This window comes from Eleutherodactylus coqui, chromosome 10 (assembly GCF_035609145.1).
Source record: "Eleutherodactylus coqui strain aEleCoq1 chromosome 10, aEleCoq1.hap1, whole genome shotgun sequence".
Classification (NCBI taxonomy): domain Eukaryota; kingdom Metazoa; phylum Chordata; class Amphibia; order Anura; family Eleutherodactylidae; genus Eleutherodactylus; species Eleutherodactylus coqui.
In genome coordinates, this window is record NC_089846.1 from 43,982,390 (window position 1) to 43,997,960 (window position 15,571).

Here is a 15,571-nt window from a genome sequence, read left to right on the forward strand (position 1 = left end):
CCGTCCACGGCAGTGTGTGTATATATACCACCTACTGTGTGCGGCACTCAGTACAAACTACAGCTGATGGTGCAGAGCCATCTAGTGGTTGGGCTGGGCCATGCACGACACCTACTAGTGTGTAGGGACCACAGCTAGTTGTAGGGACCGTTCACACAGGACGCAGCAGGGTGTTCACACGGGGTGGAAATGCTGCGGAATTTGAGCATCCAAATCCGCCCCGTGTGAACAACCCCCTTGGCCTCACGCACACGGGCGGATTTTTGCTGCGGAATCCGGTCCGGGCGTCTGCCCCCGGGCTCCCCAGCAATAACCCTCCATAGCATACTATGGAAAAATGATTCTTCCTGCACACGAGCGGAAACCAACTGTGATTCCCGCTTGTGGATGAAAACTCGCAGCATGCTCCATCTTCCTGTGGTTCCTGCACATTGAAGTCAATGGAAGCCGTTCAATGTGCGGCCCGGACACGGATTCCACGGGAAAGCAAGAGCTTAAAAAAACGACTGCGCATGTCCGATGGCCGGCACTTCCGTACACAACCGCAGTACAGAAAATAGTAGACACAGGTACGCAGGGTCACCGGGCGCGGGCGGATTTTCCATGCGTTCCCGTAGACATGAGGCCTAAGGCTGGGTTCACACAGGGCGGAAATCTCACGGAATACCTGCAGCGGGACAGCACTGAAATTCCGCAAGATTTTCGCAGTTGAAGTTCTGAGAATTGCGTAAGAGCCGCGGATTGGGCGGCTTCCATTTACTTTAAGTGAAGCTATCCACGTGGAATCCACGCAATAATGGAGCAGGCCGTGTTTTTTCATGCACGAGCGGAAACCGCAATTGGTTCCCGCTCGTGTGCAGGAAGAATCACTTTCCCGTAGCATGCCATGGAAGGTATTTGCTGCGGAATCCGAAGACGGACGCCCCAACCAGATTTCACAATGCTAATGCGCCTGTGTGCATGAGGTGTTCGGCTAATTTCACCCAGGCGAGCGTGATACCGGGCTGTGAGATTCATCTGAATATGGCCGCCTGCAGACGGGCGGAAATTCCACGGAGGGATTTACGCCAATGTAAGCCTGCATAGGATTGTGTTAACAAACGCAATCCTATGCAGACGGCCGCGGTTTGGCCGCGCGAAATCTCGCGTGGCAAACAAGCAGTGGCATGTTCTATTCCTGTGCGGGGCTCGCAGAAATGTCACTCACCCGCCGCCAGCTCCGGTCTGCGCATGCGCCGGCTGCCCGGCAGCTGGCACATGAAAGATCCGAAGCTGCGGGGCGCGGGTGACTACGTGCTGCTCTCTGCAGACGCTCGGGTCGGGTCCTGCTGTGAGAATTCTCGCTGCCGGATCCGACCCGTCCGTCTGCAGGCGGCCTATCGCATTCAGAAACGTGTGATTTCCCCGCTCCCATCACTTCAGGGAAGTCGCAGTCCTCACACCCCATGCAATGTTTTCCCAGCCCCATTCAAAACAATGGCTGATGCGTTCCGAGGGCGCGCCCAAAAATACCTGTTTTTACCTGTGAATAAAGCCTTAGTGAGTTTTTTTTGTGTTTTTAACCTGATTTGCGTTTGGTTTACGTTTACTACGGATTTTAATTGCAGAATTACGTAAATCTCCTGTATGTTGGAAATCCGCAACAATTCCAAAAAACGTCCTTCATTCCACAGCAGAATATAATATTGCGGTTTTAAAGTAAAGACACGCGGATTTAACAGATGCGGAATTCAAGTCCCGCTGGGATAATGTTGTGACGCAGGAATGTTCTGGGGGCTCATTCCATCCTGTATGAAGGCCCCCTTAGGACTCCTTCGCACTGGCGATCGCGATTTTGCAGCTTGAAATTATCAGTTTCGCTCATGAGATGCCTAAGCGCCAGCAATGCTTTTTCTGCAAAAACATTGCTTACGATTTTCTCGCGATAGCCAATAGGAGTTTATAATGTTAAGAGCGCATCGCATGAAAACCGCAAGTTGGTGCATGCGATGCGATAAAAAGAAGGCTTCTGAGGGAAACATGGGCTGGAGAAAAATCACAAAACGCAAAAAATAGGGCATTCCACTCCACATCGCATGAGTGAAAAGATCGCAAATGAGAATGAAAATGGCATTGGAATTCATGGGTTTCATAATCCTGCGCTTTCACTCGCGCTCGCATAGCACAGCTCTATCGCAGGTGTGAAGGCACCCTTTAGGGCTCCTGCACACTTAGGGCTCCTTTCCACTAGTGATAGCGATATCGCTGCGAGAAAATTGCAATGTTAAAAATCGCATCGCATTGCAACACTGCAAAATCGCAAGCTTTTGCGTTGCGATGCGAGAAATTTTGCCATTGCACTGTATGGGCGACAGAAAAATGCGAAACGCTGAAACAATCCCCCTGCTGCGATTTTTAATCCTCGCATCGCAGCTTGCCCTTAAACATCGCTAGTGGAAAGGCTGTCATAGATCAACATGTGTGGGACTTTCTTGCGAGCGCTCGCAATGAAAACGTGCGATTACCTCGGCAGTGGAAAGGAGCCCTTACGTTTTTCTTGCACTTTTTTTTCACGCGATATCGCTGGTTTTTTTTCACACGATTGTCAATGTCGCACAAAAATTGCAAAGCACAAACTTGCGATGCAGTTTTAACATTAGAAAGTCCCATTGACAATCGCGTGAAAAAAACGTAGCGTTATCGTGTGAAAAAAACGCGCACGAAAAATGTAAGTGTGCAGGAGCCTTTAGGCCGCGAAATCACGCATGAATATGACCCCCATTCTTTTGAATGGAGTCATATACATGAGTGCAGTACAGTAAAACACCCATTGCACAATGTACGGCCCCATTCAGAAGGGAGAAGACCGGACTGCGCAAGCGCGTCTAATCGCCCGATTAGACGCTGAAGATTAGACGGCACCATGGAGACGAGGACGCTAGCAACGGAGCAGGTAAGTGAATAACTTCTGTATGGCTCATAATTAATGCACAATGTACATTACAAAGTGCATTAATATGGCCATACAGAAGTGTATACCCCAACTTTGTTTCGCGGGACAACCCCTTTAAATTGACTGGGCCCTTCTCAGCTTCTGCGCTTACTCCGCCATTTTGCTGGTGGGCGCATGCGCCAAAGTTGGGGAAGGGTCAGCGGATAAAGATGCTGTTGGGGGGACATCGCCGGAGACTTAGGTAAGTAATGTCACGTCCCCTCATGGATCTGTGAAATTTTAACTTTTCTTTACTTTTACGTGACCAGTGACCATGTACCGCGGCTCCCCATGAAACCTCCGGGCTCTCGGCTACTTTTGGTAGCCAAGGACAGGGAGATTTTAAATTACCGCGGCAATCTGCGGCTTTTGCACATGCGTCCACTCTGGTGACAGGCACGTGCGCAGAAGCCAGTGTAAGGTCCGCGGATAGATCCGGGGACCTTAGGTACGTCATTTCATCTCACTTCACGGAGACATTGCGGAGGACGGGGGTGAGTACTTTTAGTTCCCCTTATGGATCCAATCCGTGAGGGGAGCCGAATCTGTAACTTTATTTAACTTTTTTTTACACTTTTATGTGATTGCCGTTATCCAATAGATGAAAAAAACACAAATTTTGGCTGCAACTTGATGGCAGCATTTTCCCGTTTACGAGATTTTCGGCTGCAATGCGGCCGAGCGTGAAAACGCAAAACTTGTGTGAAAGAGGCCATACAGCCATATTTACATAATACAACACAAAACAAGATATTCGACAAATGAAGCTTTTTATTTACCTACTGATCCAAAAAATAGCTGAAACGGAGACATTATTTGTATCTTATCTTGGCCGAACTGTGCAAAAAATGTTTAGTTTCAAGACCCAAAGGCAAAAGAAATTAAAGAGCATGTCTCGATGTAATAGTTGGCATCGTTCCATGGATGAGAGTACTATAGATTTAAAGGCAAATGTCATCAGAAAATGACCCATTACATAAATAACATTTTATATTGAACTTATTTCCTAAGAATTATTGGTGTCTTTTACATTTCTGGTCAGAATCTGTATTTTTTAAAAATCCTGTATTTTTCACACTGACCACAGAGCCTAGAAGGCCCTTTTACACGGCCCAATAATAGTTCAGATTCTTTCTGGATCGCGGGAATCTGAACAGTTATTGCTCAGTGTAAGTGAATGCAGCGACTGAACGATGAATGATAATTCGTTCACCTTATTGTTCAGTTTCTGCACACATAAAAACTGAATGATGATCAGCTCATGTAAACACGCAGTCATTCATCTATGAACAACTGCCTGTTAACCCTTTCCAACCCAGTGTTAGCTCTCGTCTGGGGGTTGTCCTGCGGCAGCAAGTGGGTCTATACACTTCTGTATGGCCATAATAATGCACTTTGTAATGTACATTGTGCATTAATTATGAGCCATACAGAAGTTATAAAAAGTTTTTTACTTACCTGCTCCGTTGCTGGCGTCCTCGTTCCCATGGAGCCGACTAATTTTCGCCCTCCGATGGCCAAATTAGCCGCGCTTGCGCAGTCCGGGTCTTCTGCTCTCTTCAATGGAGCCGCTCGTGCAGAATGCCGGCTCCGTGTAGCTCCGCCCCGTCACGTGCCGATTCCAGCCAATCAGGAGGCTGGAATCGGCAATGGACCGCACAGAAGAGCTGCGGTCCACGGAGGGAGCAGACCCCGGCGGCCATCTTCAGCAGGTAAGTATGAAGACGCCGGACCGCCGGGATTCAGGTAAGCGCTGAGCGGTTTGTTTTTTTAACCCCTGCATCGGGGTTGTCTCGCGCCGAACGGGGGGGGGGGGGGGGGGTTTAAAAAAAAAAAAAACCCGTTTCGGCGCGGGACAACCCCTTTAAGATTTGTCTGCATAGCTCTGATGTCGGACGAGGGATGAAACATGTTTCTATCAGTATGCAGGACAGAGCTCCAATATCTGAGGCTGTTCTCCATATATATGTTCCAATGTGCAGGACAGAGCTATGTTGTCGGAGGCTGTTCTGCATATGTATGTTACAGTATACAGAACAGCACTCCATCACTGTAACACACATATGCAGAATAGCCTCCAGCATCGGAGCGCTGTCCTGCATATTGTTAGAAACATACGTCTGTTCTCGCCTAATATTGGGGCTATGCAGGCTTTTTAAGGAATGGAGGCGGGCGGGCCGGAATAATATCTGGCCTGCTCCACCTCCATTCACTGAGCGATTATTGCTCCTGTGTGAAAGCACAAGAACGATCATCACTGGGACAACTGCCCGGCGCTTCTGTGCCCAACAATCGTCTCCTGTAAAAATGCCCTCAATGAGCGCTAGGTACTAAACAGTAAAAGTGGAAGAGTTACTTTTGCTATGCAACCCAGTGATCACGTGTCCTAGCAGACCCTGATCAGCTCTAGCAGTGACTACTGTTTTCCCCTGTAACTGGGGCTCCAATGGATGTTCCAGCTACAGTTGAAAAATGTGAAATTTAAAACCACAAAGACAATGTGAATGACCCCCAGAGGTCTTATATGACATCATGGGGGACATAGGTGTAAAAAAAATAATTACAAAAATAGGTAAAGAAAAATTACAGAAAAAAAAAAATATGCCTAAAAAACAAAATGAGCCACTGCCGACGCCAACCAAAACCATCGCTGTATGCGCTCTGTAATCCCAAACTATACAAATTATATATCAAAACGTCCAAAACAGAAATGGTGAACCCATTCCTGTACTTTATTTTAGAGTAAATATACTAATTTTAAAAATAAACTAAAAATTTTAAAAAAATCTCTTTTTTTAGCTTTTTATCCCCAATAAAACAAGAAAAAAAAATTCTGTGAAAAATAAATATATATAAAAATAGCCCTACATGTCACAGAAAAAAAAAACAAGGAAACATATTTTGGTAGCTGAAGAAAAAAACACCCTGATCCTTAAGGGGTTGTCCCGCGCCGAAACGTTTTTTGTTTTTTTTTCAATAGGCCCCCCGTTCGGCGCGAGACAAACACAATACATGTGTTAAAAAAAACAAACGTTTAGTACTTACCCGAATCCCCGCGCTGCGGCGACTTCTTCCTTACCTTAGTAAGATGGCCGCCGGGATCTTCACCCACGATGCACCGCGGGTCTTCTCCCATGGTGCACCGTGGGCTCTGTGCGGTCCATTGCCGATTCCAGCCTCCTGATTGGCTGGAATCGGCACACGTGACGGGGCCGAGCTACGAGGACCAGCTCTCCGGCACGAGCGGCTCCATTCACCAGGGAGAAGACCGGACTGCGCAAGCGCGTCTAATCGGACGCTGAAATTAGACGGCACCATGGAGACGAGGACGCTAGCAACGGAACAAGTAAGTGAATAACTTCTGTATGGCTCATAATTAATGCACAATGTATATTACAAAGTGCATTAATATGGCCATACAGAAGTGTATAACCCCACTTGCTGCCGCGGGACAACCCCTTTAAGGGGTTAAAAATACGTGTGACTGTGATTTAAAAAGCAAAGTTTTAAATCTTATTAAAAAAGAAAGATTCTTCCACAGTGTAAGTTTAAAGGGGTTGTCCCACTCAAGATTTCATCCTCTGCGCCTTTCTGAAGTGATGACAGAAGTGACCACACTTACGGCCGCCTCTCCCTTCCCCTTCCGGATGTAGCCGACAGCTTGAACTCTGCAATCTTCAGCGGTTCCATTGAAGTGAATGGGGTGCTAGTGTGCATGCGCAGCCACAACTGTCAATCCTTCAGGACACACCAGGTGTGAAATCTCAGGATCAGTGAGGGTTCCAGCAGAGAGACCCCCGCACATCAGCAGGTTTCGCCTATCCTATGGATAGGGGTAATTTGATAAAATGGGAATATCTCTTTAAATACACTTTTAGTCTTGCATTGTTGACAAATTGGGATTGAATACTCTTACATGGAATGGAAATATGGCAATTTTGAATGCTACAATTTTAAAAAAGCGAGTCTAAAGGCCCATTTGCATGCAATTGCTCAAAATTTGTTCAAACAATGGCAGATGAGCAATAATTGTTGCGTGTAAACGCTACCATCGTTAACTCTCCAGCTGAACGATGATTTTAAGGTGAGCTTATAGTACATTGTTTATCTGAAGATAACAGGGACCGCACGCTGTGTTCTGCATGGGAGTCGGCGGTTACATTGTATTCTGCTGACAGCTTATGCAAGAACAATGGAGCTGTGTGCAGAGCTCAGACCACATGCTGTGCTCTACAAACAGCTCCCGGAGGTCCTTTTACACGCAAATGAAGCTAATAAAGTGTTAATGGACATTAGTGCCCATTAACACTTTTTGCAAAATGATCGCTAAAACTGACAATCTTTCAATCGTTTAAAAGATTGTCTTTGCGTGTAAATGGGCCTTAACAAATGACTCTAGTGTTGTGCCAGGATTAAGCAGCGGAAAGAGATAACGAAGTACGGAGCCAATTACTTAACATTGGAGATGGAATGAAGTAATTCATCAATTTTCCCGATTGTTTGGGAACGATTGCTGCTTGAGGCGATTGCCAAATTAAAAAAGGCCCCCGGTAATTGTGCGAAATCATTTTACTGGATACTGGAATTTGCATAAAGTAAACTTTGGGTGCCTGGATCTTACTGTTTGTAAATACTGTCAATTCAAAATCTTGCAATGGTCTTATAGACAATTTATTCTCCAAATTTAGGATGAATGTAAACTATAATGTGCGCCACAATGAGATCTGTCAATATTAGCAATCAGCTGTTCTTTCTCCCGACAAGACTTTGGCAGAGAGCGCCAATATATACAGAATGGCAGATCCGAGTCTGAACATTGATGGGGATTCTTCAGAAACTCTGCCAAATGAACGAAGCTGCAGACGAATCAGAACGGAGAGCCGCAACATTTGCATCATCACGTAGGAGCAATCTCAAGCAACTAAGCCTCATTTAACAAACGAGGCAATCTCCTTTCTATGAGGGGTTGAAACGAAGAGAGCTATGAAGGTTTTGGCAGTGCAATCGCACCCCTAACAGTGTCTCCACAACATCACCATCTATATGACATTTTATTCTCATGCACTGAGGGATTCCTGTCCGCCATTCTGTTCCTGAACATAGAGGAAATTGTCATGCGGTGCGGATTTTAATTTCGCACCATGTCAATTTACGCAGCGGATTTCAACCTTTTCAATGCAGAGGATGCAAAAGCTGCAGAAGGAAATTTGTAATCATGATCAACGGGGGCCTGACAGGAGCCCAAAAATCCTAGGAAAAAAAGTTGTCTGCGAGCCCCCATGGTCATTCGTAATGCAGTTCCTTACCGTACGCAGGGGCAGCGGCCAGAATACGCTGCGGGCATTCCACATGCCGAAATCTGACCCATTCGTGTGAGCCCGTTGCACTACAGAACCCGTTCGAGGCTGGCTCAGCTTCTTATTTGGAGCACTTGTAGTCCGAACAGGCAGGCAATAATATAAGAAAGTGTAACTAAAATCTCATTTTTGGGTAAGAAGTCCTTCCTACCACACCTAAGGGTTCTTAGAGGAGACGATTCTAGTTTGAACAGGCGTCATCACCGCTAACTTGTTTGCAATCGTGCAGCCTGTTTAGACAGGTGAATGAATCGTTGGCTCGTTCAAATGACAATCGTTCAGTCCCTGTGTAAGCGGTGATGGACTGAACGAGCGATGTATAAACAGAATAAGTGAATGAGCCAACGATGATTTTTATCAAAATATTTTAGTTTTTTTTCTCGGACATACTAGTCTTTCTTATTGCATCAAAAGGAAACTATCTCTTTGATTTGTTGCCGTTCTATTAGTAAAAATGGACAAAAATTGGTAAAAATGCAAATTCAAGCATTTTTTTCCCCTTGTTCTCTAATGGAATTGCTACAAATGATTACATTCACCATATACATTTTTTTCCTGTGTACATGAGGAATAGCACTATTTCTGGACATGACTGCATTTTTCACCTGTTTTCTCCTTAACCGGTTGTGTATCCAATTTTCAGTTTTTTCTGAGTTGGTCAGTAGAGACCCACTGCTATGATGTCTCCCATACACAGCACATGGAAAAAGGAGTAGATTCTCAGTAGTGCACACACAGAAATAACAGCATTGTGGTGGACATTATGCAGCAGTACTGAGCAGTGTAGATGTAACTCCTGTAGCTGTGGTAAACAGTAAACAATCTTTATTAGCTGCAACAGCTTCTATATCTGTTTCTCTCTTCATCTGCAGCAACTCCCCCTACTTTCATAGACTTCAGGGGGCAGCATGAGACAGAGCTAGAGATGAGCGAGCATGCTCGTTCAAGGCTGATGCTCAAGGGAGCATCGGTCTTTTCGAGTAACTACTTACTTGTCGGAGCACCATGCAGAGGGGAGGGGGCGGCGGGAGAGATCTCTCTCACTCCCCCTCCTGCCGTTCCCCCGCATGGTGCTCCAAGGATTAAGCAGTTACTTGAAAAGACCGATGCTATCTCGAGCATTGGCCTTAAACGAGCGTGCTCGCTCATCTCTAGACAGCACCCATTTCCTGTAATCTGTCTTGGTGTCTCAGTTACTAGCAACAGATTTCACATGACAACAGGCAGTGGACAGCAAGTTAAAGGGAAGTAGTTAGCACTTTAGGATATATTCACATGTGGCGGATGGTGCGATTTTGTCACCGTTTTTGATATGGAAATGCAATCTAGGAGCCACTGGGATGTTTGAACACAAAAGCAAGATGTTCATAGACCAAATTCAAGGATTTTGAAAGTTTTCCTCTGAACCGACTCCTAAAACTTTCCTACCATTTATATTGACTGCTATCTCTCTGGTCTCTGAATCACAAAAGCCATTTTCTCAAGATCATTGCAGCAAGTCAGTCAATGCTGGAGGATGCACTTCCGCAGCTTGTAACGCCTGCCACAGACACTGCATTGTTGCTTTATGTCCCATCTGCTGTTTCCATTTCACCAGTCCCTCCATTGCTTGTGAGTGCAAGCAGTAAGGATGCTGGATCTTACACTTGTAGAGCTCCACATGGTCCAGTCCCAGATAGCCAAGTACTTTCTCCCATTCTGCACCTAAGTGATCCGCCAGAAGGCTCAGCTGTCTATCAGTTGGGCAGATGTCCTTGATGTTATTGGGAAGATCTACTGTTTTTTCCACCTGACTTTCTTTGCATATTTGGTCTAATTTATTACGGATCCATGGAAATTCAGATAAAGACTCTAAGAAGAAGTGAAATGCCCTCGGCCCTCGGGTGGGAAGAACATCCAGCAGCTTCATGGCCCGCCTCTGACTGGTGGCCTGCGAGGTGATCTCCTCGAGTTGCTCACTTGTGATGATACTTTCCTGAAACAAGTACTGCGGCACGAGTCCGTCGGCGATCGCCTGCGAGCACAGCTCTACTCGCAGTCTTCTGAGGATGTTGCGGTGTTGAGGATCCATCATCTAGTTGAGGGCCTACAGGGATCAAGCAGATCCAGAACTTATTGTGCTCATATAAACAGTCAGAAAATAGATTATTGGGTAAAGTCAATTAAATAAAATTAGTTGTTAAAAAGTTTACTAACACCCATAAATGCTATCATCAATGGGAATCAATCATCTGTACAGAACATTAACCCCTTAGTGATATGGCCTATTTTGGACTTAAGGACTCCTTCACACAGGCGCTATGATGTTCGTCCGCCCACATCGTGGCCGAAAATCGCATTAATGAGAGGCAGCCGTGACCAAGTCGCATCTGCATCTCCCGTTTTAACACCCATTCAGACGGCTAGGCTGCAACGTGTATACACCGAGCCCGGAATAGCATCGGGCAGAAAAAAAAGAGTTTAGCGCCGCTAAACTGATTTCCCATTCCCTCTCCGCCCCTTGCCGGCTGCCGGCAAAGGGAGGAGGCGGGAGCTAGTGTGCTTATCTCCCGCCCCCTCCCTTTGCCGGCAGCCGACAAGGGGCGGAGAGGGGGAGGGACTTTAGCAGAGCCACTGCTAAACTCCCTCCCATCTCCCTTTTCCGGTATTATAGTAATAATATATTTATTCTATTGTATCTATATCTTTTCATATGTTTCTCAACATAAGTACGCTTCTGGCAATAACATAATGGCTAGAGATGAGCGAGCGTACTCGGAAAAGCACTACTCGCTCGAGTAATTTGCTTTATCCGAGTATCGCTGTGCTCGTCCCTGAAGATTCGGGTGCCGCTGCGGCTGACAGGTGAGTCGCAGCGGGGAGCAGGGGAGAGCGGGCGGGAGAGAGGGAGAGAAAGATCTCCCCTCTGTTCCTCCCCGCTCTCCCCTGCAGCTCCCCGCTCCGTGCCGGCACCCGAATCTTCAGGGACGAGCACAGCGATACTCGGATAAAGCAAATTACTCGAGCGAGTAGTGCTTTTCCGAGTACGCTCGCTCATCTCTAATAATGGCACATATATATATACTCCAAATGACGTAGCAACAGAAACACACTCCCACAAAGCCATAAGCTACTCATGACTAACATATGTCAACGCCCCAGGGTGTGTGCCACCACTAAAACATGTGATTTCTTATAAATGAAGCTAATACGGTGTTCCTTATCTGAAACACGCGAAGGTGGGGGCATGAGTAGCTTCCCTTATGAGCGGTGAGGGTCCCAGAGCATTGTCGAACAGCTTTTTTCCTGGGAGACTTGTGAAAGTCACAGAAGCATTTTGTACATTCCAGCGTACAATATGTTAACCATTTAGATGCTGCTATTTACTAGAAAGGAAGATATACAAATATATGTACACACACACACATTTGCATAGGCTGATGTGAGAAACATATGATATACATATATATATATATATATATATATATATATATACACACAATAGAATACAAATATTATTACTAACACACCGATAGCTCACATAGGCTCCCATAGGAGTCTATGGGAGCAATTGGTGTATTCCGGCGAAACATAGGTCCAGACCGATCTTTTCCAGTCAGCATAAAAGCAGCCGGCCGGAATGTGCTCAGTGTGCGCTATCTTTTCCGGTCGGCCAATTTTACGCACCAAAAAAAACCCAAAACGCCCATCTGAACAAGTGCATTGGAATCCGATGCTTCAGATGGTCGCGATTTTCAGCCGGTGGTTTATCGCCACAATAAAGCGCTCGTGTGAAGGAACCCCAAGGATGAGATGACTTTTTGGGGGATTTTCATCTCCACTTTTCAAAAGCCATAACTTTTTTGTGTATGTCGACACGGCCATGTGAGGGCTTGTCTGATTTTATTGGTACCATTAATTGGATAACTATAATGTATTGTATAACTTTTATTAATTCTTTTGTAAGTCGAGGAGAAAAACACGTCAATTCTGCCAGTGTTTTTTTTTTGGTATAATTACAGCGTTAATAATATTACATAAAATAGATTGTTCTGCAGGGGGGTACGATTCCAACAATACCAAAATTATATATGCTTTTTAGTTTTTTTTCAGTTTCGCACAATAAAAACCTTTTCTGTAAAATTTTTTTTTTTGCCTTGCGCGTTTAAGGTTCCATAACTTGTATTTTTCCATTGAGGGAGCTCTGTGCGGGCTGGTTTATGGCGTCACCAGCTGTAGTTTTTATTGACATCTTTTGAGCGATAATCGTTGTGTCTAAATGGGCATTTAATCGCGGATGTCCGATAACGTTACAAAGGGAGCGCCGTCCCTCTGTGAACCCTTTATATGCTGTGATCAACTCTGTGGCGTGTAAGGAGTTAACAGTGGGGATCGTTGTTCTCACTAATCCCCGCTGTTGCAGCAGGAGGCCGGCTCTAGCTGCAAATGTTGCGGGTTCAGCATTTGCGCCTGCGCCATCCATGGGATATAAGTGTACGCCCTGGGGAGGGAACTGCTGCCCAGCCAGGGTATACATTTAGGCCCCGAGGCAGGAGGGATTCTGTCACCAGCAGTATGTCCCATAGTACTCTATGGCATATTACACAAAATCTGCACACATAGTTATAAGAGCAAGCATGTAGTTTTTTTTTTGTAAAAACTCACTTTTAATAGCTCCCATGTTATATGTAAATTAGCTGGCCCCGAGTCACGCTGTCCGGCCCTCTATTACGCCCCTCCAGTGCTCCAGTGTAATGAAAGGCTGGACAGCGTGACTCAGGGACAACGTCTGTGATCTATATACTGTATATAAGTATCCATGCTCATTACTTAGTGAAATTTGTAATAATAGATGTAACGCAACGGCATCAGCAATTTCAAATACACAAAATACCCAGGATAACCCAACATGGAAGACAAGGCCTTCTTCTCCACCCTTCCCCCACAGCACTTCCATGTATGAGCTGAATGCAGCAGGAGCCACTTGGCTCAGATGCCACTGGTCCTACAGGCGAGCAATCCTCTAACCACTTCCTCTGTCCTTGGGCACCAGGAATCGCTTGACACAGAAGCTGCTAAGCATGGACCCCAAACCACGCAGCAGCGAATGGGTTAACAGCGGGAATCGCTGTCCTTATGCACCCCCGCTGTTGCAGTGGGAGGCCTGCTATCGGTAACAGCCGACTCCCGCAGCCGGATGGTGCGGGCTCACTTCCGATGCCGCAGCCGGATGGTGCGGGCTCACTTCCGATGCCGCAGCCGGATGGTGCGGGCTCACTTCCGTTCCCGCAGCCGGATGGTGCGGGCTCACTTCCGTTCCCGCAGCCGGATGGTGCGGGCTCACTTCCGATGCCGCAGCCGGATGGTGCGGGCTCACTTCCGATGCCGCAGCCGGATGGTGCGGGCTCACTTCCGATGCCGCAGCCGGATGGTGCGGGCTCACTTCCGCTCCCGCAGCCGGATGGTGCGGGCTCACTTCCGATGCCGCAGCCGGATGGTGCGGGCTCACTTCCGATGCCGCAGCCGGATGGTGCGGGCTCACTTCCGATGCCGCAGCCGGATGGTGCGGGCTCACTTCCGATGCCGCAGCCGGATGGTGCGGGCTCACTTCCGCTCCCGCAGCCGGATGGTGCGGGCTCACTTCCGATGCCGCAGCCGGATGGTGCGGGCTCACTTCCGATGCCGCAGCCGGATGGTGCGGGCTCACTTCCGATGCCGCAGCCGGATGGTGCGGGCTCACTTCCGATGCCGCAGCCGGATGGTGCGGGCTCACTTCCGCTCCCACGCCATCTACATGACGTAAGGTTACATCATGTTGTGTTAGGCACTCCGCTGCTGCCATGACGTAACCTCACGCCCCGTAGCATTAAAACTCCTATTGGAACCAGTGGGCGGTGTGTTCTGCGCAGCGTGACAGCACCAAACGGCCCTCAGCTGCGCGGCTTTTAGAAAGAAGATTCCAGATGCAAGACCGTCCTTAGAACTTCCGCTCGGAGGTTCCGTCGCAGATTCGGCACAAAATACACAGCGTTCTGTCTTCCAGTATAAGGCCCGCTTCACACGGCCGTGACGGGCTCCGCCACGGAATTCCGCGGTGGAGCCCGTCACGGCGCCCCCCAGAGACCCCATACTTACCTGCGGATCCAGCGTCCCTGGTCCTGCATGACGCCTCGGTGCACATGTGCAATAGAGCTCGTGACGCGGCTGTGGTAGGCGTGGAAGCAGTTTCACGCTATCCTCCACTGTGCTACAGCGGAAGAGACCGTCACGGATGGCTTCCATTGACTGCAATGGAAGCCGTCCGTGTGTACACCCGCGGCAAATAGAGCATGCTGCAGGTGAGGTCGGGTGAATTCCGCACCATAAGCATTGTGCCATTAGGTTCAATAGAACCTAATAGCTGCGGGCAACACAGCGGATTTCCGCCGCGTAAATCCGTCCGTGGGAAGGAGCCCTAACACCAGGCAGCTATGGACTCCATTATAGTCCATTCCTTCACTTCTGTCCGATCCGTTCCGCTCAGGAACCCCCGCAGCGCATATGAAAGCCGCACTCGTCTGCTGTGTGCACACGATTCAGCCCGTCCTCAATCTATAGTAGTCGGCGGTAGGACCCTGCGCCAAGTCACGTCCCGCGCCCGCATACTATACCTCACAGCGCCCGCCGCCGCCTCTTATCTCCCGCTCCCTGATTGGCTGCAGCGCATTTCCTCTCTTTCTTGGGTCACGTGACCCGCTCCACTCCGCGCCTGCGCACTAGGTTCTCAGTGTCTCCGCATGCCAACACCCCCGGGTGGGCTGTTCTGTGTGTGTGGGGGGGGAGTCATGTTGAACAAGTTTGGCTTGTGGGGTTTTTTAAGTTGCTGCCCGTTAAAAGAAAATTGGTATGCAAATAATAGACGATTCTGCAGCAAAAAATGCAAGTCAGGATAAACCCGGCGTGATTGGGCACCGCTGTGTAGTTGGCACTTTTTGCCTGTTCTTGTACACAGGACGGCAATCGCCAACGATCACTGCCTTAAGCGATTATTCAGGCGCTAATCGCGGGCGTAAAAGGCACCTTTAGGCTACATGCACGAGCGTGAATCTGGCGCTGGTTGTGTGTGTTGTGAGAACGCATCGTCCATTGTTTTCAATGGGACAGTCAAACACCTCGCTGCCGTGTGACGCTTCCCATTGAAGTCAACGGGAAATGGTTGCTGATTCTCCAACATGCGTGAAACCGGCGGCGGGGATCCCAATTTTACCGTAGTGATGCGAGGCGT

The 15,571-nt window shown here is 47.8% G+C and overlaps 1 protein-coding gene across 1 annotated transcript; it reads right to left on the reverse strand.

Moving 5' to 3' along the window:
• Positions 1 to 9,290: 9,290 nt before the first annotated feature.
• On the reverse strand, positions 9,291 to 15,044 carry LOC136580397 (death domain-containing protein CRADD-like). Its single transcript, XM_066580943.1, has 2 exons — positions 14,958 to 15,044; positions 9,291 to 10,414 (listed from the first exon to the last, which is right to left on the reverse strand). The coding sequence occupies exon 2, from the start codon at positions 10,400 to 10,402 to the stop codon at positions 9,815 to 9,817; it is 588 nt and encodes a 195-aa protein (XP_066437040.1). The 5' UTR covers positions 10,403 to 10,414; positions 14,958 to 15,044; the 3' UTR covers positions 9,291 to 9,814.
• Positions 15,045 to 15,571: the final 527 nt, after the last annotated feature.

What these genes read in the sequence shown, in the direction of transcription:
- LOC136580397 (XM_066580943.1), bottom strand. Translation starts at nt 10,402, where the DNA reads ATGATGGATCCTCAACACCGCAACATCCTCAGAAGACTGCGAGTAGAG.